Below are 27,039 nucleotides of genomic sequence, written 5' to 3'. Positions count from 1 at the left end.
CTCTTTCCACCACTTCTTTTTTCCCTTAAAAACTTCTGTTCTAACTTGATGATTTCTGATTGTGTCATTAATTTATTAGCGTTGAAAATTACATGCTAATGTTGTCACTGTACCTTCCCTTTTGCCTACTGGAAGTCCTTTATTTTTCTTAGTGCTTGAGACCCCAGATGATGTCACTTGACTGGGGACGAGTGTAGCCTTTAGTTTCACCATTCAGCAGTAGAGAGGAGGTAAGGAAAGGAATGGTACTTATCTCAGAAATCCTATTATCCCCCTCCCCGGTTTATTTTTTATTATTTTTTTAAAGATTTATTTATTCATTGTTGGGGGAGGGAGGAGGGTCAGAGGCTTATTTGAGGGAGAGAAAGAGAATCTCAGAGTCCACACTAGCACAGAACCAGAAGGTCTCAATCCCACAACTCTGAGATCATGTCCTGAGCTGAAACCAAGAGTCAGACACTTAACTGACTGCCCCACCTAGGCGCCCCACCATCTCCGGTTTAGAATTGAGAGAACGTAGGCCCCAGACTTGGTGAAGGGTGTAATTTGTACTGAAGTCTTTCAGCCTGCAAAGCGTGTGTGCCCGTTATTACAAAGGGAGACTTGGTGCCTGCCCTTGCTGTCACTTGGAGACACTCAGCTGGGATCACTGGCTTTGATTTCGTCTTCTGTTGGGGGAGGACGCTTGAACTGAACATCGCTTGGTGTTTCTTCCAGCTCTAGCCTTGAGAATGTGAGATTAAAGTTTATTTTAGCTGAAGAAGAGAGTTGGAAAGCTCCTTGAAGGCAGAAACTGGGGCTTTTATTTCCCATAGAATCCACCAGTGCTTTGTACAGGCAGGCACCTGAATATTTAATTAACAAACCCTCTTTTCCTGTTTAAAAGCTCATTCCATTGACCTTTCCTGAGTATTCTTGGAGATAGTCTCATCTAGTTTTTTCTGCTCTCCTCAAATTGTGTATCATTTGCATATTTTGTTTATGCCTTACTCTTGGGTGCTTCATTTTTAAACTGCTTTATTTTTTCTTCTAGAATGCAAACGCCTTTAGGTTCTGTTTCTTTAGTTTTTCCCAGTAGTGACTAACAGAATATATCTTCTTTTTTCCAGGTACTTTTTAAGGACCCCCCCCCAGTTTTGGGGAGCAGTTTTAGATTCACAGTAAAATAAACAGTAAGGTAGAGATTTTGTCTATACCCTTTGTTCCCACGTGCATAGCCTCCCCAGTTGTCAGTGTCCCCTAGCAGAATGGCACATCTGTTATGACTGATGACCCATCACTGTCACCCACAGCACGCCGTGGTCAGTAGGGTTCGCTCTCAGTGTCAGCTGCCTTTGGGTTTGGACACGTGCATGGTGACGCGTGTCCACCATCATAATATCATACAGAGTATTTTTGCTGCCCTAAAAATCCTATTCTCCACCTAGTCAGCCCTCTCTCCTCTACAACCCCTGGCAACTACTGATCTTTTTACTGTCCCCATAGTTTTTTCTTCTTCAGAACGCCATAGAGTTGGAATTGGGCAGACTGTAGCCTTTTCAGATGAATATATTTCACTTAGTAATGAATGTATTCTTTTCTTATCCTTTTCTTCTGCTAACTCCAAAGAAGGGATACAACCGTGGACATGGTCATCTTTTAGTGTTTGGTATGACCATTTGAAATAAAAGCATACGTAAGAATAAAAAGAGCGATTTGCTAAAAAAAAACCAGAGGTTTGTCCTTGTGGAGGCTTATTTGAATTCTCATTCTGCTGGTTGAATTGATTTGTCGTCGTATAAATGTATCCTGATGGACTGCTCTGAAGATCTAAATCCGTGCTTTTTGACCTTTTTAAAGTCAGACACTGCTTTACTAATTGGATGAAGGAAAGCCATGAATCACTCCTTAGAGAATCTGCAGGTGTCCTCATTCAGAACTTCCTCCTGTGATTTGGGGACAGAAGGATCACAGTTACCGTGGGTGTCTAGCTGACCTCTAATCTCACTCAGAACAGCAGAGGTGGAAGGAACATGAGAGGTCATTTAGAGAAGTCCTGAGAAAACTTCCAATGTTCATTGGAGTTGTCTTATTTTACATTATCGTCAGTTGTTAAATGAATGCCTTTGCTGCCTTTTTCCTTCAGAGCAAGATGATTTCTTTTTTTTCTGTACATAATCCCGCTCGCTGGCCCTGAGCGCAGAGCCCGGCCAGTCAGTGGTCGTCAGTAAGCCTCTGAGTGTGGGCTCTTTGACCTTAAACTGCTTTCTGAGTCCTGTTTGCCCTCTCTCACTACTCCCTTCACGTTCCCTTGGTCCTGGCAGGCTTCTGCAGATAGCACTCTTACTGCTTCTTCTGAACCAGCCCTGGCTCCTGCTGCTGGTGCCCAGGACCCTCCTTACCACTGAGCTCCCACGCCTGTCGCCTGTCTCAGTGTCCCTGGCTTCCGGGTGCCCTGTGGCGCTTATTGGTGCTGTCCTGCCTCTGATGCTTTTCCTTCCCATCCCTCGTCCTTGGTGGCTTTTTCCGCCCCGCTGGCCCCTTTCGCCCACTCCTCATGGAGTCCTTTGGTAGTGCGGAGGGCTACAGGGTTTCCTTCTCTGCCTTTTCTCACTTTTCTTTCTCAGGTTTCCCCCCCTCTGTCTTCGCTTTTCCCCGTTGGGGGTCTCTTCTCCTGGCATTCACAGATGACCCCAGGCCTGGCCCAAGCCCATACACAGGGCTGTGGGGACCTCAAATGGGGCAGGCCCCATACCGCCCTCCTCTCTCCCTTAGCTTTTTCTCTTCCCATCTCCTCTTCTGCAGCGATCTTTGTGAGCGGTGCCCATGTCCACACAGTTGACCGGTTCAGTGACTCAGAGAGCCCATGACTCAAGTCTGCCCCTTCTTCCCTGTCCCCTCTGTGGCTGCCTCATTTCCCCCTGGATGACTGTAATAGCCTCTTGACTGGCCTTCCTGTGTGAGTCCTCTCTCTTCTCTCCGTAACAATGACAATTTCAAATATGCAAATCTGAGCTCAGCCCTTGCTTGCTTAAAATCCTTAAATGTCTCTCCGTTGTCAAAAGAAGTTTAAAATTTTTAAAAGATTTATGTATTTATTAGAGAGAGGGGAGGGGAGAGAAGAAGTGGAGGAAGGGTAGATGGAGAGAGAGAAGCAGACTGCCCGCCGAGCACAGAGCCCAATGCCAGGGCTGGATCCCACGACCTTGTGATCATGAGCTGAGCTGAAACCAGCCAGATGCTCAACCAACTGAGCCACCCAGGCGCCCCTAAAATTTTTTTTTTTTAAGATTTTATTTTTAAGTAAACCCTACACTCAACGTGGGGCTGGGACCTACAATCCTGAGGTCAAGAGTTGTGTACTCCACTGACTGAGCCGGCCAGGTGCCCCTGAAGTTCAAATTTTTTTTTAAATTTTATTTATTTATTTGAGAGAGAGAGAGATGACAAGTAGGCAGAGAGGCAGGCAGAGAGAGGGGGGGAAGCAGGCTCCCCGCTGAGCAGAGTGCCCGATGTGGGGCTCGATCCCAGGATCCTGAGATCATGACCTGGGCCGAAGGCAGAGGCTTAACCCACTGAGCCAGCCAGGCGCCCCTGAAGTTTGAATTTTTAAACAAGACCTGGAAAATCACTTGTGCCTGTTGCCCTTGATCACCAGCATCGTCTTTGCTTCGCCTGTGTTCCAGCCTTTCTTCCTTCCTGGTCCTAGGGCTGCGCAGATGTGTCTGCCACGTAGAATGAGTGTGTTCCTCCTCCTGTCTGCTGCCCCTCCCATTTCCCTTCAGGGCTCAACACGGCTTCAGTTCTTGAGGTCATTGTCCTGTCACTCTCTCCACTCTCATGTGTCTGGGTCCATCCCGCCTCACTTTTCTTAGCAAGGTGTGGTTGGTTTTTCGACTCCCTTCCTCATTAATCCAGAAGAACTTTGCCTTTTTTGGACCATGTCTTTTGTCCCCAGATTCCCGTGCCTTGCACTGTGCATGGCACACGACAGGGTCTCCGGTCATTCACGGTGTCTGGGTATAAGAGGACTGAGTGAGGAGGGAGGCGGAAATGAGAGGAGGGGACTTTGGGTGGTGAGGAACAGTGAACCCCACCAGGACAGTCAGCGGGAACAGTTGACCCGTGTGGATGCAGCGCCTTCCACTTGGAAATATGTAAGGGTTTTCTGCCCGGTGCGGGCCCTCTTCTCTCTCCTGCAGACTTCTCTTCTCACCCATCCTTGCCTCCTGTTTCCGGGCCAGAACCGGCTTCTCACCCTGTGTTCTTCACCCATCCCTTCCCCGTCACCTGTGGTATCTTCCTCCATTAGTCAGCCTGCTGTGGTGTCTCGGATTTCTCTTCTGCTCAAGTCCCGCCCCGTGCCTACAGATAGGCTGGTTTCCCCTTCCTGAAAAGAAACCGCATGCCCCCAGACCTTCCCCCACTGAAGGGAATGCCCAGTCTTCCATCACAACTGAGTTTCTGGAAACAGTGAATCTCACTTGCTGGTTTACGTCTTCACTGTCCTCGCAGTTCTCAGGCCTTACCCCTCGGCTGGCACCACTCGTGGTTCAGCAGGTTTCTGGCTGCGGCACTTACTTTTGACTTTCCTGGTGAACTGCCCACCTCTTTATCCTTTATTTTACTGGGTGTGGACATTTCCTAGGCTCTGTCCTCTGTCTTCTCCGTTTAAGTGCCATTCTCTTTATGTTTTCTCATTAACAGTGCCTTCAGCTGTCACTTCTGCAGAGAAAATTTCCAAGTCTGTCTCTCCGAGCAGGTCTTTTGATCCCTGCCTATCTGGTTGTCATGAAAGCACCTCAGACTCAGCGTTGTCTGTGCTGCTCCAGGAGTCATCCGAGGTTCCCACCGAGTGTGCCTTTCCTATCTTGGGAATGGCCCTTGCTCTGTGCTCGATTATCCGGAAGACCCGGACTCATCTTTCACTCCCCCTTCTCCTCCACCTCAGCACCCTCTGCACCCCTGTGCTGCTTTTATCCCCACTGCCCTATCCTGAAGGTAGGCCCTGTCCTGTCACGATCACTGCCCTGTCCTGTCACGATCACTGCCCCGTCTCCCAACCTGTTTCTGCTCCTGCCTTCTTCCCCCACCTTTCAAGCTCTCCTGTGTACAATATTCAGAGCTGTTTTTCTAAAATAGAAATTTGATCATGTCATTTCTTTATTTTAAAGCATCCATTGGCTTCCTAGATCTTACAGGTTAGCGTTCAGAATTCCTAGGCCAGGATCAAAGCCTTTCAAAATTGGGCCACACTTTTTCTTTTTTAAGCAGTGTCAGCTTTCGTTTTCCATCTTAAACGACTACAGTATTTATAAGCTGTTTAGAGTAAGAAAGGCATGTGCAAAATGTCTTATTTCTGGTTTTTACTACGTGTGGTCAGTGCTGCGGAGGCAATGGCTGTTTTCAGAACCCACGTCAGAAAAGAGAGACCTGTTGTTTTTTTTTTTATCTCGCACCGATCTTCCTAGAATTATTTTTAATATTCTTCCTTTCATTTCCTCATGCTTCTGTGCATTTCTCAGCTTCATTCACTTCCCTCGTATCCCTCTGTGCCCCTGTGATGTCCCCTGTGAAGGCCCTGCTTTGATCACACCACACACGCCACATGAAGCTCTCAGCGGGCCTTCCCGGCAGCTCAAAAGGTGTGTTCCTTCATCTTTTCAGACTCCAGGACTTCCCTCAGTGTTCAGGCCCCACCCTCCCTGCCCTCCGGTTTGACACAAAGCGTTCGGTATTAATTTTAATGCAGCATTCAGTACAATGAGAGGTAGCGTGCAGCCCACCAGTTCAGAGCTGAGCTCTGGGGTCAGACTGCTTGGATGTGAATCCTGAAAGGATGGGACCTGAAAGTCACGTGACCTTGGATAAAGTCTGAAACTTCTCTGTGCCTCACAGTCTTCACTATGGGACATGTTAGCGTTAAATGAGTTAACACATGTGAAGTGCTTAGAATAGATCTGGCACAATTTTTTAAAAGATTTTGTTTTTCACTTTCTTTTCTATAGTCTCTACCCACAACATGAGGCTCAAACTCATGTCCCAGAGATCAGGAGTCGTATGCTGCACTGACTGAGCCAGCCAGGCGTCCCAGACCTGGCACAGCTCAATGTTAGCTAATGTCACTATCTTTGGTAATTTCTCTCTCTCTCTTTTCTTTTTCTTCCCAAAGTATATCATCTTAGAGCCTCAATCCCAGATCCTTATTTCTTAATTCTGGATGGGTCCTGGAGTCATCTCTGTAGCTGGAGGGCTTAGCACAGCACCTGGACAGTTCATTCATCAGTTGCTTATGGAATGCCCGCAGCGTGCTAAGTCCTCTTCTGGATCCTTGAGAGACCAAGGTGAAAAAACCGAAAAAACCTTTGCCTTAGTGAGCTCATCTCCTGGGGGGGAAGATGGCACTAAATAAAAAACCAGGAAATATATATAACATGGTGCCAGCCAGCGGGACAGTGGAAGGGGAGGGTGTGGGGCATAGCGTAGAGGGGTTTGGCATTATATTAAAGGGGTTCTGTATTAAAGAGGGTGATTAGAGAAGGCCATGTCCCTGAGAAGGTGATATTTGCACTGAGACCTGTATCAAATGAGTGTGCAAGCCATACACACATTTGGGGGAAGAGCCTTCCAGGCAGAGAGGGGCAAGTGCCAGGCCCCAAGGTGGCACTGAGTTGGTGTGTTCAGGGACCCGCAAGATGGTTGCGCCTGTGGAGGAGTGATGGAGTAGCTCAGGAGATGGACTCGGAGAGAGAGAGAAGGAACCTTCCTGGTGGGCCCGCCACAGGGCAGGCTTGGGATTTTGTTGTGGGATAAGCTGTGGGGGATTCGGAGCAGGAGTCCCGTTTAGAAAGGTGCGGGTTTATGGAGAGCGGGCTCTCAGAGGCGTGGGATGCGTGGGTAATGGTATGTGTGGTATGTGTGCAAGCCGTAAGGCTACTGCGAGAGTCTAGGCCCACAGTGTGCGAGAGCCTGTGGCGGTGGAGAAAATGTGGTGAGAAGTGCTCTGATTCCAGATCGCTTCTGAAGGTAGGTGTGGGGTGGGGAAGGAAGAGAGGAGTCTAGGGTAACTGCTTTTGGCCCAAGCACCTTAGTGAGTGGTGGTTCCTTTTCCTGAGATGGGAAGTGTGGGTTTGGGGAAGGGGAGTGGGATCTAAGAGCGTTGTTGGGGCTTCAGATGTTTAATACACCTGCAAGCCATGATCAAGGAAGAGGAAGGACCGGGTGCGGATATATATTTGGTTACCATTAGCCGGTTAGGATATGGTATTAGAAGGAATACTTTTTTTAATTGAGAGATTAGGTAAGCCTTTCCAAAAAAGGTGTTTGAGCAGAACTTTGGAGAATGAGTATGATTTCTAAAGGCAGAAAAAGGGGGAAATGTAAGATATCTTTCATCCAGGTCTCACAGCCTTTCTCCTTGGTCCCTGGTTGAACTTGTTCAAGCCGCTGACCTGGTTGAGACTCTTTTCACTGATAGAGCCACTTAGGTTCTCTATTGAAAAGGAAACCAGAGCAGATTACATACTGACTGATCAGCCACATTCTGCTCTTCTTCCTCACTGTTCACGAATTGAAAATGTAGGGTGAACCATAGAGGAGCAGAATGCGAAATGCGTTCTGCTTCACTCCGTGTGTCTGCTGTGAATCGGGGTGTGTAGATTTCGATGTGGAAGCTCTTCATGCGCCTTCATCTTCACTAAAGATTGAACATTTGGGGGCAGTTTTTATTTCTACTGACCTTGTGTCCTTGACTTGTAACTCAGTCAAGTTAAAACCGCAGCTACAACCATGAGGAACCGGGACCCCTTGCTGTGTTACTGCTCGTACCCCTCACTTGGGCATAATGTCTGTCTTGACTCTTGCTTTGTGTGGAAAAAAATGAGTCCTGTCTCGCCACTTTCCTGTTTAGGTGGGATTTTATTTGGAGTGGAATATCGCTTATCTTTTTATTTTCATGATCACTATAATCTTGCGATTATTTTGGTCTTCTAAAGAGAGAAAAATTATTAGATGTTTGTTACAATGGGATAAAGATTGTGCATTGAAGGGCGCCTGGGTGGCTCAGTGGGTTAAAGCTTCTGCCTTCAGCTTGGGTCATGATCTCAGGGTCCTGGGATCGAGTCCCACGTCGGTCTCTCTGCTCAGCGGGGAGCCTGCTTCCCCTCTCTCTCTGCCTGCCTCTCTGCCTACTTGTGATCTTTCTCTGTGTGTCAAATAAATAAATAAAATCTTACAAAAAAAAAGATTGTGCATTGAAAAAATTTAGGTTATTAAATGGTCTAAGATGCTTTTAGAACTGAAAGATGAAATTCATACTAGTCAGGTATACTGTTACCTTAAAATAATCTTCAGCTGTTGACTCTGTCTAGTTCCGAGTATAGATAGGGTTATGTAGTTTTAGCCCTTCCGTAGTACTTGTAGCTATTTTTCTATTTAGAAAAAAACGTATTGCATTAAAGAGACGTAGCCATAGTGTTTCTAGAGGGGTAAAGGCTTCTAGTCTTCACAGTTCTAAAATAGACTTTGTCAAAAATTTTAGTTTTGGGTTTTTGTCTTAAATTAGTGAGACCACTTTTACTTTAAACATGTTTTTGAATGATAACCTTGGTTTTTATAAGTTACACAAGAATGGCTGTTGATGTAGCTGTACTGGTTTTAACACTCCACAATTCAGGATTCCAGTATTCTAATATGTAAACAGGGTATTCTGGTTAAGAAAATGATCTCAGACATTGCCTGGGTCTGACATCAGCTACTGGTAGCTTTCTTTATGTGGGAAAACACTTAAGTGCAGAAAAATACAGATAATATAATAAATACCTAAATACAGAATAACTAAATGTTAATAATTTGTTAAACTTGTTTTAAATCTTTCTTTAATAAGTACATTTTACTAAGAATGTGAAGGCATGTCTGCCCATTTACCCTCCCCTCTTTTCTTCACTCCCCAGAGGGTTCAGTGTGACCTGCTTCCACTGTTGTTAGACTTCATGCGCTGTTACAGCCTCCGTGTCCCGTAACATGCGTTTGAGACCCATCTCCTGTAGAAACAAAGGTCTGGCTAATTCTTTCCAATTGTATAGTATTCCTTTGTAAGAATATGGCATATTTGTTATTAACAATAATTTCTTTGTATAGTCCGAATAAGTGCTTATCTGTTAACATAAGCTACAAAGAGCTTTCAGTTCTAAGCCCTTCCTTGTTTCCAGCTGTGTCTTTTTCCGGTAGCTTTCCTGAGTTTGACCTTAGGCCGTGCACAGTACTGCTGTCTATTGAATTCTCACAGTACAGTAGAGTGCTTTGTGGTCTAGCTTTCCCACCCATGGAGTTGGTGGCTGACTGACTTTTATTTCTTTCTGCTCCAAAGGAGCTAGAAGACTCAAGAGTTGAATAAACAGCCTGAAAGCTTGGTAGAGTCTGTGTCGGTTGCGCTGGCTTCTGGTGCGCCTTTGGGATCACCAGTGAGTATTCCTGGTGTTGATTTCTCCTGCTCCAGTAATGGGTATGATGTGTCTGTCTCCTGTGGATATTTTATTTACTTTATTAATTTAGAGATTATTTTATTAATTGAGAGCACTTTGCATTCTAAGATTTCTTCGGGAACAGGATGTGTCTACGTAGGGTTCTTTATGTGTGGTTATTTCAAAATAGAGGTACGCAGTTAGGCTTTCTGTTGAAATACTGGAATCCAATGTCTGCCATTAAAAACACATTGGTTGCAAAGGCTTATTTTTGTTTCTAAAGCATTGATTTAATGTGTGAGCCAACAATTCAATCAAGAAAATAGATTAAAAACAAACAAACAAACAACTCCCAGTGTCCTTACTCTTGAATTCATAGTTATTTAAGAGCTCACCCTCTTTGACTGTCTGTTACTGAGATACATTTTTTTCATTTTTTTAGAGGGGGGCAACTTTAAACAAAATTATCATAGAATAGTAATGATGAAAGTATTATTGACTCAAGTGAACATTTTTAATACCTTCAACCTGTATGTGAACAGCATGAATTTATCACGACTTCAGATCCCAGTAATGGAGTAAGCATCTGTTTACAGGAAATGTGCCAGAATCAGAGTTGAGTTGCCTCTAAGGAAGTCTGGCATTCATTGATGCTGTACACACTTACTGAGCCCCTTTACTGCTTAGGGTTGAGTGTTGTGAGCTCAGGGCCTCCAGTGATGAACAGGACAGGCATGTCCTGCATGTCACATGCAGGTTTACTCTAAGGGGGCAGCAGGAGAGGAACCTGTGAGGTGTCAGGTGACAGAAGTCCTGTGCTGAAGGTAGAAAGGGTGGTAGTGCTGGAGGGGGGCGGGGTGCGGCAGCAGCCTCAGGCCTCCATTCACCTGGAGCCCTGGTTGTTCATACAGGGGAGGCATGCATGAAGAGTAAAACCTTTGCTTGAAATAGCTAGGATCATGCTGTGGCCATTCATTCATTCATTCAGAAAATTCACTGAGTATTTTGCTTCATGTCTGGAAGTATTCTAGATGCTGATGATTAGTAGTGAACAAGAGGGACAGAAATGTGTCTGTTTTCGTGGAGTTTCAGTTTTGGAAGGGGAACACTTACATAAACAAGGAAAAAAAATGTGAGGATTGGTGCATTGCAGATGGTTCGGGAAAGCAGGAGGCAGTAGGATACTGTAATGGAAATAGACTGCCAAAGGATAAATTTTAAAGATATCTGTAAGATATCCAACAGAGTTTACTTCATGGTGTCCGTTTCTCCTCTTTCCTATATACTTTTCCCATGCACAGAGTCTATTGTATTGACACCTCAAGCATGATTTTATTGTCTTAACAAAATCCATCATTAGTCCTAGGGTGCTAGAGACAGATTATTACTTTCCCAGAAGGTAATCTTTTCAGAATTAAAGTGAAATATGGTAAGTTATTTTTTGGAAGTGTTGAAGAAAGGAGAGATGCTGTACCTAAATTGTGTTTGCAAAAATATAAAGGAATGCAGCTCTTTTTTATGCAGAGGGAGAAAAGCTGTTATGGAGCTAATAACTTGAAGTTTATATCTGGAAACCTGAGACGTGATAGATTATATATCAATTTGGTATATAAGTTATTTGGTAACACATATAGTTTGAGTTTCAGAGTATTGTAGCTATGTGAAGAACATATTACAAATGAAGGATGTGTATTTCTAACACCAGAATTTCATGAACTCCAGATAAAGGAAAAAAAGCAATTTCTTTGCAAAGCAAAGCATCTTTCTTCATGTATATGTGTGTGTGTGTGTGTGTGTGTGTGTGTGTATTATGTTTACATGTATAAAATACATAAATATTCCAGAATTAATGTTTAGTATCAGAAATGTTGGGGGTGCTACCAGAACTTATTAATACAAAGTCCAAATACTTTTTTCCTCCTCTTTTTGGAAAAAAAAAAAAAAAAAAAAAAAAGCTCTGTCTTTTAAAGCAGTTTCACGTTCACAGCAAAATTAAGCAGAAGGTACAGATCCCATATACCCCAGCCTCCACAGGGGCCCAGCCTTCCCCACTGTCAGCATTCAGCAGCAGAGAGGTGCATCTGTTAAAACTGGTAAACCTGTGTAAATAACATCATTATCACCCGAAGTCCGTAGTCTGCCTTAGGTCCAGTCTTGGTGTTGTACGTCCTATGGGTTTTGACAAATAGATACAGGGACATGTGTCTGCCATTGTAGTATCCTGCGGAAGAGTTTCACCGTCCAGACAGTCCCCCCGTACTCCGCCCATTCAGTCCTTTTTCTCCTCTCAAGTCTGGGCAACCACTGGTCTTTTTCAGTTTCCATAGTTTTGCCTATTCTGGAATGTTATATAATTGAAATCATACGGAATATAGCCTTTTCAGATTAGCTTCTTTCACTTAGTAATATGCATTTAAGATTCCTCCATATCTGAATTATGGTATGATAGCTCATTTTAACACAGAATAATATTCCATTGTCTAGATGGACAAATTTATCCACTCACTTACTGAAGGACATCTTCGTTTCTTCCAAGTTTGACAAGTATGAATAAAGCTGCTATGAACACTGATGTGCAGGCTTTTGTGTGCACATGAGCTTTTGACTCGTTTTAGTGAATACCAAGGCGTTCAATTGCTGGATTGTGTGGCAGGAGTACGTGTAGTTTTTTTTTTGTTTTGTTTTGTTTTTTTTTTTAAGAAACAGACAGACTGTTCCAAAGTGGCTGTGCCATTTTGTATTCCCACCAGGAAGGAATGAGAACTCCTGCTGCCCCACACCCTGGCCAGTGTTTGAGGGTATCAGTGCTGTAGATTTTGGCCCTCTTGGTGTGTGTTGGTATCTCACTGTTTCATTATTACTTTAATTTGCAGTTTCCTAATGACATATGTTGAACATCTTTTCATTTGTATTTTTTTCCCGTTTGTTTATCTTATTTTCCATCTATATATCTTCTTTGGTGAGGTACCTATTCAGATCTTCTGCCTGTTTTTTGTGGTGTTCATTTTCTTACCGAGTTTCAAGAGTTCTCTGTATATTTGGATCACAGTCCTTTATCAGGTACATCTTCTGCAGATATTTCCTCCAGTCTGTGGCCTGCTTGTCTGCTTGTTCCCTTGACAGTGCCCATTGCAAAGCAGATGTTCATTTTAATGAAGTCCAGCTTGGGGTTACTGCTTTCGTGGGTGGTACCTTTGGTGTCGTCTCTGAAAAGTCACCACCAAACCCAAGGCCGAGTAGCTTTCTTTTGTGTTATCTTCTGGGAGTCTTACAGTTCCTTGTTTGTGTGAGTGTGTGTGTGTTTATGTTCATTCTAGTTAAATTGAATTGCTGAGTAAAAATGAAATGATGTATTTGCCCCATAAAAACTTCTGTCCTGCTTTCTGCGATGAGGTGATAAGATGTGCTTGAGGCCGCACAGATGAGCAAGGCTAAGATGGAATTTTGAGCTCACTTGGCGGTTTTCCCTCTTACCTTGTACAGTCACTGGGACCTGAGCTCTTAACTTCCTCTTTTGTAAAAATGGTATTTGCATTTCCTGAAAGGAAGACTGTTGTTGGTCGTCTTCTCTCTGGGTCTCTGAATGAACTAATGAACGACTACAGAAAAGACGTGCGGTACTTGCATTGTGCATAGATTGGTAAAATGCTTAAAGATTTAATGGAATACTTTTTTCTACAAAGCGCTCTTGTGTTTCCTGCCTGATAACTTTATCCAGCCATTTTTGATGACATTTACAGTACTTGGAACCTGACCTCTTACCGTTGAGAAGTTTGCTGGATTGTGACCTTCTTCCCTTGGCCTTTAAACCAGCACTTTATGATTCCAAGGCTCCATGTTTGTTAAGACTGAACAATTAACTGTTCCTCCTTTCACCTTTAGAGCAATGTATACTTCTGCTGGCTCTGTAGTCTCTGTATTCTTTGCTTTCTAAGACAGGTGAGTTCCAGATCTTACTGTCTGAAAATACACACTTCAGAATGACAGTAAGTCACGCCATGGTGGAGAAAATAGTTTATACTGTGCTTAGCTTTATCTAAATTCCATTTAGAGCATGTCAGGGAGACCATACCCAAGTTAGTCATCGCTATTTGTGAGCAGCTACAAACTCAAGAATTTTCACAGATGAGTATGCATAGTATAGGGCATAAAGAATATTACTCAAATTGTTAAGGCAAAAATTTAAAATGTTAAGGACTATTCTCAATTTCTCCCAAGTTGATATTGCTTCATTTTTTTGGCCTTCATTTCACAGTTGAGATCCTTAGTTCCTAGTTTTGTAAAAAAAATTATCTGAAATAAGGAACAGAAAATTGGAAAGAAAAATGATTAAAAGTATGTGCTGTGGTTCTAGAGGTTCCAAATCATTTTTTCATTTCTTGGAGGGAAAAAGTCTAACTTTTGAAGGAGATTTCATTTATAAAATTGACTCTGTACTTTATAAGCAATGTTTAAATTCATTGGTGATAAATATGCATGTTGGTATAGTAAAATCCCATTTTTTACATAATGCTTTAATGGAAATGGCAGTTTTATGAAATGAAAGTGACTAGTAAAAATCTGAATGATGCTCATAAGCTCTTACATCATTTTTATTGAGGTTTTTGTATATTCTAATTCATTAATACAGGGGAAAAGGAGATCACTAACATGGTTTATTTCCTATAATTACTCAAATCGAATATAATTTATTTTCAATAAAATTCTTAGAGTACATTGCCCAGGGTGGGGAGAAGAGGGCTGGCCTATTTTTACAAAATGTCTACATTTTTACTCATGAGACTTTGCTATTTTAACATTGTAGTTCACTTGCATGTATTTTCAGTATAGTTCCCTCTAGATTTTTACAAGTAAAACTCTGTGTAAGTGTAAGAAATCCCAAACACTTAAAGGCCCAGGATTGAGTATTAAGGGAGAAATCTGGGTTATTTATTTATCCTGCTTATTACTACAAATATTGTTTGTCTTTTAATAATTTAGACTACTTTTTTATGATTCAAAATGTCAAACATTATTAAAATTATTGTGTAATAAATTAACTGGGGGGGGATTTCCAAAATCCACTTAGTATTTACAGTTAAATTTGGCTTATTTTTGTGGAATACCTAGAAGAACAGGTCAATGTAAGGGGTAAACAAATACCTAATTTTGGTGCGCCCCTACCCCCAACTTCTTAAGGTAGGGCAAGGAGGAGGAGACACTACAAACTGAGTTGGAAACAAGTAAATATTTTCAATTTCATCACAGTGAAATCTTGCCAACAACCCTATTTTCTGCTCAGTATACTTCAGACCACCTTAGGAAAATCTGTATTTTTTTGGATGTGGTTGTGGACTATTACGAATTCCTGGCATTCCGATCTGAAGATGCTTCCATGTTCTTGAGACAGAATTTTGTTGAAACTAATAACTTTAAGTTTATATCTGGAAAACGTAAAGGCCTGATAGTTTTATAAATCTCCATCAAATGGTAAGTACCTGTTCTCCCAGGCCCCACCCCCAGGCTTTATATTTGGAAGCCCACCCCTTTTCAGGTGTCTCTGTGTAAACACATGGTTTGTCTGTTTTCTTCTCTTTTGTCCCAGCATTGTAGAGTTATTTGAGCTGGAGTTGTGCGTAGGTGGAGTTCTTGTGATTGGTAGTTGTTCTGTAAAGGCCAGGGAATGTGTACATGTGTGGTGTGTGTGCCTTTGTGCATGCGTGTGGGTGTGGGTGTGGGTGTTTGCTGTCTTTGACCCCAGAAAATCAGAGTTGTGTTTAGCTGTTCTTTTTTCCTTTTACCACTGCTGAAGTGATCTCCACTCTTCAGCAAGCGAAGAGTCTTACTGGGGGGTACGTCAGACTGTATGCTTTATGGAGAGTGGGAAAGGGTAGAGTCACAGAGAGCTGCTGCCTGCATAATCCCCCAAACACCATTTTAGCACCAAGGATACTGTTTCTCCCTTGATGCCAAAAACCTGGTACAAGGATGGAGCGTTGTCAGCATGTGGCTCGCCCTCATCTTAGCTGAAACTCTTCTTAGGCCACAGAGTACCTGCCCTCTTGGGTAAGCTTTTGGTTCTCAGTAAGGAGATGACTTCAAGTGTAGTGAGAGGGTCGTTTGTGATGGGCGTCAGTAGGTGAGATGCTCTGTCCAAGATGCTTTTACCCACATCTGGCTACAACTGCACCTACAAAATGCCTGATCCCAGAGGGCCAGAGGCAGGACTTACTAGAAAGATAACCAAATGGAAACACTCTCTTTAGGCATGTCATTCTTGAAGGTGCCATTGCCTGTGGAATGAGAAGAAATTCTAGTGTAAGTAACTTCATAGAATAGATGACTCAGTGGTACCGTTGATTGTGCTATAATGCAACAACATATGCTTTCCTAAAAATCACCAGGCCACATAAAATAGCGTGATAAACACTGTGGGACTTGCAAGAGGAAGGTGAACTTATAAGTGCACAACGTTCATAAACTTTGTTCATAAACTTTGTTGGTCATCTGCACACACAGACAGGAACCTAATCATGGTTTTACACACATTAAATGGGTGGGAAACACAGTGTGTATTTCAGTAAACATGGCACTTCACCTTGACGTTTGCCTATGGAGGTGTAGTTCGTGGGTCACTGTACAGTGGGGGAAGGAGGGCAGGTGGTGACACTGGGTATGGGTGGGTGTGGCTGCCGACCCATAGGGGAGCTGAGGTAGCTGATAGGGGTTGAGGTGTGTGTAGAGGGTGTAATTTGTGTATTTCTAGGCAGCTTGGTTCAGCTGCATGCACTTTTCTGTGTTCACCTAGCATTTCTTGCAGATGAAATCATGCATAAGCAAATGTGAAATTTGTTTTATGCTCAGATTTTCCCCCTAATATGCACATCAATCACATTGGAACAAATTCACGAATTCAGACTCAGCTTTGTGTCAGAACTGGTTATAGTTTATTTGATTTTGGAACTGAGTCCCTTTTCCTTTCTTCCTTTCCATCATTATTGATTTCTTAATTTATATTTAAGTTGAGCCCATATCAGATTGATTTTTTATATTCAGAGCACTTCTGAAGGCAAGAAAGTAGCGTGAGATTTTAATTTTGCTAGGGCTTATCCACCAGGTAGTTTCCTCCCTGCCTGTCTGTCTGTCTGTCATCTGTCATCTAGATACACACATTGAGACCTTTACTAGATGCCAGGCACAGTGCCTGGAGAGACAATGTATTCTGTATTCTGGAGATACAAAAACTGGTAAGGTATCATCTTTATCTTAAGAAGCTTAGAGTCTCATTGAAAAACTTTCAAGGCACAGATTTGAATGTCTTTGTTGGGTTTCCTTAGGGAACGGATGAACCAACATTATGTATTTCTTGGTTTGTGAACATAGCAGCAGCACAGACCTTCCCACCCCGCCACCTATTTCTTTGTAAATGTAGAGAGAGTAGTAAAGAGCTTGTGTGGAGGAAACACAGAGATACCACTGATTTACATGGTGAAAAGATGTCAGTTTGAAAAGAGGTTGAAAAGGACCTAGGAGGTCTTATAGTCAACCCTCCCACTGACTTCTTAATAAACCTAGTGGTCAGGTATCCACATAGAGTGGTAAGTGGAAAAAAAGCAGGTTTCAGAGTAACCTGAATAGTATGGTCCCATTTGTTGTCTCCCTCCCCGTGTGTGTGTATGTGCTGTTTGTATAAGCATAGATGATGTGAGAAGATCTCCCCTGTTAGACCTCAGGGGACAAGGGAAAGCTTATTAACTTCCTCTTTATACATCTCTTATTGTTTGGCTTGTTTTAAGAAGCATGTTTTACTTTTTTAATTAAAAAATCTAATAAAGTAGAAAATGAATAAATAATAATAATAAAAAATACCCTTAGGGCACTGAGCTTTGTTTCAGTCTTTCCAGTTGCCTGCGTAGTTATAAAACCGAATGTGACGTTTCAGGTGTGGGCTGCCTAGCAGGACTCTGAACTTGCTCTGGTTAACGTCACGGCAGCAATACCATAGTGTGTGTGTGTGGCGGGGGGCGGGGGGGGGGCTTCTGTGTTTATAGACCATTAACACCTCAGAGTCTTCATTACATCTGCTACTCTTGGCACACTCTGCCCTTGATAATTGTGGGACCTGAGTTTAATCCTTCAGATTCTCCCTGGTAGAGTTCATCTTATTGTGGAAATCAGTATTTAATGTAGGTTAAAAACTGGTCTTAGATTCAGGCTGCCTGGTTCAGATCCTAACTACCCAACACTAACTAGCATGAGTACTTAGACAAGAAACACATATTCCTGAGGCTCCGTTTTCTTTTATGTTTTCTTTCTTCTTTTTCTTCTTCTTCTTCTTCTTCTTTTTTTTTTCTTTGGTGGGCAACAAAGCAAAGTTTATTGAGCAATAGTTTAAAGCTCCCGAAGAGGGAGGGGACCTGAAAGGGTTGCCCAAGCCTCCATTTTCTTATTGGTAAAATGACAATAACCATGAGGTTGTGAGGTTGCAGGGAAAGGCCGGGCATTAGAGCGCTGACCTAGGTTGCCTGGTGCTGTGGTGAGAGCACGGTGCACTTCAGATGCTGCTGTTCGTGCGTTCACGTCAGTGCCTTTCTCCCGTCCGGGATAGCGAGCAACCTCCCCCTAACCACATACCGTATCCCTCCCCACCCCGGGACATAAATCAGTCAGTCTTCTAAACTTTCCTCACAAGGTGTCCAGTCAGTCTCTGCCTCATTCCACAGGTCCCTTCACCGATGTCGTCACCACCAACCTAAAGCTCGGCAACCCAACAGACCGAAACGTGTGTTTTAAAGTGAAGACCACAGCGCCACGTAGGTACTGCGTGAGGCCCAACAGTGGGATCATCGATGCAGGGGCCTCGATTAATGTATCTGGTAAGTCCTGGAGCTGGAGGCCAATAAAGCCAGTAAGATTTCTTAAAATTTGCATTTGGTATAACAAAATAAGACAGTAGACGTCTCCCTCGTCCCTCCACCCTCTGATTGAAAAGCTTAGTGGGTCCCACTCCTCTGTCGGTTTTCCATAATTAATGCCTCTTTGGTTTAATGCTTACAGCCTTCTGCGCCTCGATAGTTAAAGCAAAAGTAAAGTGGTAACTTCAGACTTTGTTTCAGAATGAGTTTGGTTTTCACTCCCTTGGAATTAAATCTGCCCTTTGGCAATAAATAAAAAAAGGCTAAACAAACTTAATTTTACTTTGTGGGAGAACGCTAAATGGAGTTATTTTCTTATTTAAGCTAAATGGTTTCTGACATTAGGCTCGTGTCATTCCCAATGATTGGTAACTGCACTTTACTGATGGTGAAAAGCTCGGGGAGGTGAGGACTGAGGAGACTGGAATATATCCAAGGGTGAAAGTCCTGTGAGTGTCTGATGGGTTTTTTCCCTTTCTGTCTGAGAATGCATATATTTTCCAAAGTCCAGCTTTTGAAAAGATGCTGGTAAAGTGCCCAGATTGAGAATTGGATTTTAGAATTAAGGAGATGTAAGTGATGGGTTTGAGTTTAAATGTTTTTTTAGAAATGGAATAAACTTTCAGCTCATTAGAACTTCTGGATCCAAGATGCCTTTTGTATTTGTGGAGGAGCTGTGGGGGAGTGTGTGTTTATCCTGTAAAAATCAGGAGACTGTGTGTCACAGAGGGTTCTGCATCATTAGAAGCTACTACTCATTGAAATGGGTACCTGACTGGCTTTTTCCATGACAGATTTTGATTGTGATGCATTTGGCTATTCATTTGACACGTAAGAGAAAATGATTCACCTCTTTGGAAGGATATAAGGTGTTTCATTATCTGATCATTTCTGCAAACTCTTACTCCCCACATCCATTGGTTTCTCTCATTATGGTGCTCCCACACCAGTATCCCCCCCGTGTGCTTCTCTCGGAGGCTGTGAGAGCTGATCCGGACTCTCGAATTGGGTTGTTATTCAGGAAGTCAGGAGGATGAGAGCCAGATTCCATCGAGGGTGTCCTTTACACTGGACCAGCACATGCATTATCTCCTGTCGTTTCTGTCGTTTGGCCTGTGAGGATGCATCGTTACCTGCCCCGCACTAAGGAGGAGACCGGTGGCTGTGGGCTTACGGAGCCAGCAAGTGACACCGCCTGGAAGGGGGTCGCTGGGTCTGGCTCCAAAGCCCGGGCTAAAGTCAGTGCGCTGGTTCGGGGAACCAGTGCGCTGGTTTCTGTGCCCTTTGGATCCATATGGTTTCCATTTTTCTATTGTAATCAAGGGCACCTGAAATCTTTATTCCCTTCTTTTACTGACTTTGGTTTTCCTCTTGATTTCTTTGCCCATATCAGATTTGAGCAAGATTGTCAGTAGATGAGAATTACCAATTTTCATGGTAAATAAGAGGGCAGCAACATCATTTCTGAATAAAATGGCCTCAACAGGCAGTTGTACAGTGTAGGTATGCTTTCCTGTATGAAATATAAATGTGTGTGTCTCTTTCAGAAAGATTCATCCCTCCCCCCATCATAGGAATTTTTTTTAAGATTTTATTTATTCATTTCTTTGAGAGAGAGAGAATGTGAAGTAGACTCCGTGTTGAGCACGGAGCCTGATGTGGGGCTCGATCTCATGACCCCAAGATCATGACGTGAGCTGAAACCAAGACTCAGATGCTTCACTGATGGAGCTACCCAGGTGCCCCTATTTCAATTTCTTTTAATTAAAAAATTTTTTTTTGGAATTTTTTTGAAGTAACGACCCTGGGCATTTGGTTTGATTTATAATTCCCAACTTAAGGAAGACAAAGATTGTGTGGCTGCGGCGCTTCTTCTGCAGATAAGAACGGGGGCACAGAGAGTGGGTGTCGTCATCTCAAGTTGCATGGGTGATTAGTGGCAGAGCTGGTACTTGAAGCCAGTTCTGCTCCTCCCTCAGTGGCTCTTTGGTGATATGAAGCTGCCTCACCAGTGTTAAGGGTGGCCCTACTTACAAATGAATGTAAAATATAAAGTAGCGTGGTTCTCAAAATGTTATGTACTTGGGGGAAAGTAATTGAATAGTAGAATGCCCATGTGTCTACAGGCCTTCCTCCTACATGTTTGCACATGAGACAGGGCTCCCTTGTTTCTATTTGGTGTGTACTTATCTCACTGCATGAGGTGCACTGGGTGCATTTCTGGGACGGCATCTCCAGCTGGCAAAGGAAGCTGCCACGCATTTTTGTAGTTTTCTGTGCAGAGGGACCGTTGTATCATTGATTAGACATTCATATCTTGAGGTGGAAAGTGCTGGGTTTTTCAGGGTCCTCTTCAAATGCAGCGGTATGATGACATCTTGGTGAGTACGTAGTTTCTAGGTTCCTTTGGGAGAGAAGCCTCAGGGAGCCTCAGGACATGAAAGACACCAGCAGACAGGCAGTGCCTGTTGTGCAAAGGCCAGGTGTATACACGGCCACATTTGGTGTCACCGACTCTCCTCAGAGATCACTAGATGGGAGGTCTGGGAGCCTGAACGGGAAGCTTAGTTGTGCTGTTTAACCTGCTGGGTGATCTTGGGCCAATCCATTAATGTCTCTAGGTTCTAGTTTGCTCATCTGTCGAATGGAAGGAGTAGTATCTGCCTCACGGAGTACTTTCCAGTGCCGTGTTAACTGAACGCATGGCATAGGACGGGATTGTGTTGTTTTCCCACTGGCTTTGACAAAAACTGGCTAGTTTTTGTTGAATGTGGATTGTACAGATTTGAATTGCCTTTTTAGAAATAAATTAATTCCATACATATTATTAGTTGACTTTTTCTAATTTCAAGAAGAAATATGTATCTTTTTCTTTCTAGGATATGCATTTCTTTTCTAGTGAAAAGCCACTAGTGAATTTTCAAATGTAATTTACAAAAAGGTGGCCATCAGATCAACTTAAAATACTACCAGCATTGCCCTGTCTACCACACAGAATGTCACGGCATACTCGCAAAGGACATGCCTAGTACATTATTTCTCTCCCATTTCTGAAAACCCTTGGGATGTGCTGGCTATTAGGGAAGGTTATAAATCATCCTTTGAGAGAGGGGGGCAGGGAGGGAAGGAAAGAGAAGGAGGAGGAGGAGATCCGCCCACATAGCTGGCCGGGGGACTGAGGTTTTGAAGGCGCACAAATCAGGGTTGTATGGTTGGGGACTCGGTTGGGGACTCGGGGAGGCTTTGCAGCTGTCAGATGCCTTTCTGACACACCCTGTGAGACTCTTCTTAGCTTTCAAGGGAGCTTACGTTGTGCGTCAGAAGTCCAGACACTGGCCTATCGTGTTATTTTCTCCAGAAGGTGGCAAATTACTTATTGAGTCCTTAAAAAATAACAGCTCCGTTTTAAAAACTCAGGTGGTAAAGCAATGGTTGGAAACAGGCATAACCTAAACTTTTTGTGTCTGTAGGTGAAAATGTGTGGGTTTCCCAAAGGGATGGTTTGGGGTCCAGTCACCTGGGTCTAGGATGGGAGTCCTTTTCTTTGTCCTTTATGTAGGTGCTCATCTCATCTCATCTCCTCTCATTCTTTGAGTAGCTCTCTCTGTGGTCGGTACCTATTGGATGAGGCATTGTAGTAGGTGAGGGGGTGCAGAGTGCTTTTTCTTTGCATTAATTGGCCCAGAATGCCATGGTTTTGGCCTTTGCTCCTTGATACACACCATCTACTAGAGATGGTTTTGAATTATTCAAATCTGGACCTCAGCAAAATAGCTACACTTAAATGGAGATTGGAGAAGAGGAGATTGGATTTTTCGCCCCCTGAGATTTTAAATGCAAGGAAAATAGAACTTTTTGAATTAATGAATTGTTTGAAGCAGTGGAGGGGGGCTCCCCATTTGTTCTACCTTTACAAAATTAAATCTGTTTTCTGAACTGTCTGGTGGGAAAATATTTTTAAGGTAGATAATTTCTGAAAATGTCTTTGTGGTAAGCTGTTAGTGGTTGTAGGTTTTTTGTTTTTTTTTTTTTAATACTGCAGTTTAATAATGAGGGAGTTTTCCATTAATATTCCAAACCATGTTTGCCAGCGGATACAGCAGGTGAAGTGGTAAAATTATGGGCCCATCAAAAATACTTATGCTTCCTGTAATATGATATTAAGTTTAATATTTTTATAACCTTCACTGAATTCTAATTTCACTAAAGTAGCAAGCATGCTTCCATTTGCAGTTCAATTATGCACATTGGTTGCCTTTGTACCAGGCAAATTAGAAATGCAAAATATCTGTGTGGGGGGGCATTGGAAAGAGTCATTAAAGATACCAATATTTAGGTACAGATACACTTTACTAAGTGAACCCTGGGAATTGAAAATGGATGAAAGACAAACAAACACAAATATGCTAGTGTCTGAATCAGTATTTTAAATTAAAATTCAGAGAATTAAGGAGCAGTGTTCACTTCTGACGCACAACCCTTTCCAGCACTCCTTTCAATCACATGTTAAAGCATAAAGTTCTTCCAGTAAAATCCTGAGGACAGAGAATGCATATCAGCAGCTCTTCTTGGATGGAAACATTGGTCAATTAATGTAATTGGGTAGTATTGCAATTGATAATTAATCCTTTTAAGATTTTGCTGACTCAGTTTAATGGAGCTGCTTGCCTGCCCTGGATCAGTCAACCTTGGGCTGAGCTTTTAGGTGATTAGCACCAGCAGTAAGTGCACTGCCTATAGAGAAAGAAGCCAGGCATTCGTCTGTCAAGTGCTGATAGCAGGAGCTCAATTTGGGGGGTTTGGGCATTTTAACAGCAACATTCTTCTTTGTTTGATCATTTGCTTTGAAAGTCTCTGATAAGGGAAACCTTTTTATAAATGATTTTCATGAACCAAGTTTAGTCTTCTCAGATAAGAACAACTTACATTCATACCTAAAAGATGTCTTTAGTCTTTATTACCACTTAAATGAGAAATTCTGGTTTTTTACAAAAGGAAATTAATTAAAATTCAGGCTAATTATGCTTTTTAAAGATTTTTTTAAAAGTTTACTGTGATATTCAAGTTTCTTACGACTCCCGTGTTTCACTTTTTAGGAGTATGACACTATTTATTTATTCTTCACATTTTTCTTTCTTTCTTTCTTTCTTTTTTAAAGATTTTATTTATTTGGGGCACCGGGGTGGCTCAGTTGGTAGTTGGTTAAGTGGCTGCCTTCTGCTCAGGTCATGATCCCAGGGTCCTGGGATAGAGCCCCGAATCCAAGTCCGGCTTCCTGTTCAGTGGGGAGTCAGCTTCTCACTCTCAGTAAATAAGAGAGCAGAAGCATGGGGAGCAATAGAGGGAGAGGGAGAAGCAGACTTCCCCACTGAGCAGGAAGCCCCTCCTGGGGATCGAGTCCTGGGATCGTGACCCAAGCCAAAGGCAGATGCTTAACCAACTAAGCCACCCAGGCACCCCTATTCTTTATATTTTCAAAGATCATGATCATGAGGACTTATCAGGTACACTGAACATCTCACTTAGTGAATGGTAACTTCAGCTTTCTGCAGAAATTAAGCTCAAATTTGGAGCAGCCAAGAGTTACATTCTTTTCTCTCATTATAGCTTCTTGCATATTTATTTATATTGTTTGAGAGAGAGAGAGAAGACACAGAGGGAGAGTGAGTGGGAGAAGCAGACTCCCAGCTGAGCAGAGAACCTGACGTGGGGCTCGATACCAGGACCCTGAGATAATGACCTGAACTGTAGACAAAGACTTAACTGACTGAGCCACCCAGGTGCCCCAGTTTCTTGCATATTTAAACACTTGAGCTCCTCATCTTGACTCTCTTGTTTACTTTTGCTTTATTTTTGAAATTTTTAAAATTTTTTTTAAGGAGTTTATTTATTTTTGAGAAAGAGCACATGAGCACACTGGGGGAGGGGCAGAAGGAGAAGCGGGCTCCCCGCTGAGTAGGGAGCCCAGTGTGGGACTCGATCCCAGAATTCAGGGATCATGACCTGAGCCGAAGGCAGATGCTTAACTGTCTGAACTACCCAGGGGCCCTATTTTTTTAAAGGTTTTATTTTTTTTAGTAATCTTTACACTGAATGTGGGGCTTGAACTTAAACTCTGAGATCAGGAGTCACATGTTCCCCCAACTGAGTCAGCCAGGTACCCCTTCTCTTACTTTAGCCTCACTGTTAGCCTTGTCCTGGTGTTCTGCCCATCACAGGTCAGGATGAAGTGAGAGGCTTTGGGAGATAGCCGCAGTGAGGGGCTGGACAGGAACATCAAGAAGGGCGAGTAGGGAGAATGTTCAGAAGTAACAGAGGGACCTGGAGTTACGTAAGTCTCAGGGCAGCCTGTTCTCGGTATTCCGGTTTGTCAGTCCCAAGAGCCATGGCTTGTAGGTCTTTCTAAGAGAGAATGTAATGTGTGTTCATAATCCCAAGAGTTAATCAGAAAAAGGCTATATCGTGTTCCATTATAAAGTATTATAGGAAACAGGAAAGAGTGTTGGAATTTTTAAAAAGATGTATGCTTTAAATACATTTATAAAAAAGAGTGAGTGAGGCCTCTTCTTTGGTCATTGCTTTGCATCTGGCACATCTCATCTTCCAGTGACACCGAGGTACGTTTGCACTGGTCTCTGCACAAGTAAGTCAGGTGGACGAGGAGAAGTTCGTCATCTAAAATGGGCTGTACTGAATTGGAAAATCCTGTAGAGAACACAGAGATCATTCAGCGTTAACTTACTTATAAGTAGATACAGTCATTTGCCTGCTAGACTCGTAGTTTCATCCGTAGGCATCTGTAGGCAGAGTCCCAGGAAGCAGTTGTATTTTCAGCATTTTGAGAATCCTAAAAGAAGTACTGAGTTTACTCATGATGAGGGTACACAGCCCACAGTGCTGAGTTGCTTTGCTTTCATCTAGAATTACTTCACCTCAGTGTGCTAATAACATTGGTCTTTTAAGCTGATCAAGTTCTGGCTTGTTTCTGGTCACCTTAAAAAACTAGAGCAGGAACTACATTACTCTGCCCTGAATGCAGTTTGGTAGAGAATAGCCTTTTGGTTATTATATATAGAGATTATATAGAGGGGACAGTTATGATGGGAAGACTGGAAAGCACTGTCTGAACCTACGGGTAGGAGAGCGTGGCTCCGGGGGAGAGGACAGAAGGGAAGCCAGATGGTTGAGGGTAAAAGAAGGCCTCCTCTCTTTGTGCTGCCCCAAGGAGTTTTTTAGAGGGAGCGTGCTTCAAGAGTTCTTTGAACGTTGGGAGGGAAGAAGGTACCCATCTGCCAAGCAGTTAACAACTAGTACCCAGAATGTGAGCTATCAAAACATGAAGTTCTGGTCTCAGTCAGATTGGGTAGAAGGGCGGACATGTGGAAAGGAGCTTAGGCATCTTAGTGTCAGCAGCGTCCACTAGTAGAGTAAGGTAGGTGCCCAAAGAAGAACGAGGGTGTGAGGTAGCATTCTGGTGGCGGCCGCAGTGTTCGGTGATATATTGAATGTGCCTTCTCCGGGAGTGGTCCCTGGGCTGGCAACATCAGTATGGGGTTAGAAATACATGTTCTCAGCCCCACCCCACCCCAGATCTGTTTGAATCAGAAACTCTGGAGGTGGGATCCCATCACCTGTGTTTTAACAAGAACTCCAGGTGATTCTGATGCGCGCCGAACTTTGAGACGCCCCTCGTTACCAAGTCGGATTAGCGGGTGAAGTTCTGAAATGTTGGTATATTGAGACGTGAGTAGGGCGGGAAGACCGGGAGAGATGTGCCAACACGACCAGGACCAACATGGTAAGAAGAGACTTTGGTAATACCAGAGCACCCTGGGAGTGAGGGTATGGCCAGCGTGTGTGTACCTGTTCTGGGGCCGTACCAGGGAAGCTGAGGAGACTGGGAAGAGTTGACTGATCGTCTTTTACTTGGGAAATAGGATTTTTTTTTTTTTTTTTTTTTGAGGGGGCTTTTGGTCAGGAATGTGGTGAAGGTCAGTAGGGTGTGCAGGGGAGAGTAGACTGACAGGGTCTATATTGGAGCTGTGCAGGGTCATCTGATGGGAGAGTCACTGGGAGGAAGGAGGAAGAGCGCCTGGTTGGAGAAATCTAGGTGTCAGTGGGGGCCTGAGCTGTGATTGCGGCCATGGAAAACGAGGAGAGGGACATCCTGAAGGTAAGATTCTGAGATTAAAACATAATAAAGCGCGTGCCGCGCTGCTTGCTGGGCTTGTACTCCTTTGCTCCGCTCGCACTGCCGCACGTGAAAGGGAGGGGGCCTGCCTGGGTTCCCGTGCGGAGCCGCGGTGCCGCGCTGAGGTCATCATTTCTCTGAGGGGAGCTGTTTAGGAACATCTATTCTGCATTTCCTCTCTTTTGAAGAAAGTCTGATCTTATTGACCCACTGTTTTATTACCCCCCAAAGACCCTTTCCTAACAGGACCCCACTTTTGCAGTCTGATACGGCAGACACTGACTCACAAGGCATTAACGCTGGTGAATGGTGAGCGGTCTCCTGGTAACCGGCTTCTTTTCAATGTAGTATCAGCAGATATGTTTTAAAAGTAGGATAGATGGTTTGTTTAAGAGGGTTTTATCATCAGTGTCTCTGATATTCAAGTGAAATAAATTAAGTTAATGGGAAGCTCTTTTATAGCCTGTCACGGAAAAAAGTACATAATTTCTGTCACAATTTGCATGTGTGGAGC

At 43.3% G+C, this 27,039-nt stretch overlaps 1 protein-coding gene across 1 annotated transcript in view; it reads left to right on the top strand.

Annotated features, from left to right (window-relative positions):
• Window positions 1-27,039, top strand: part of VAPB (VAMP associated protein B and C) — a 49,891-nt gene that overhangs the window by 8,457 nt on the left and 14,395 nt on the right. The window contains exon 2 of the mRNA XM_080812586.1: window positions 18,143-18,295. Coding sequence (XP_080668712.1) covers window positions 18,143-18,295 — 153 coding nt within the window. The remainder of the gene's footprint in view (window positions 1-18,142; window positions 18,296-27,039) is intronic.

This window comes from Martes martes (assembly GCF_963455335.1).
Source record: "Martes martes genome assembly, chromosome: 9".
NCBI classification, from domain to species: Eukaryota; Metazoa; Chordata; class Mammalia; order Carnivora; family Mustelidae; genus Martes; species Martes martes.
This window is presented reverse-complemented; position numbering and strand designations above follow the sequence as displayed.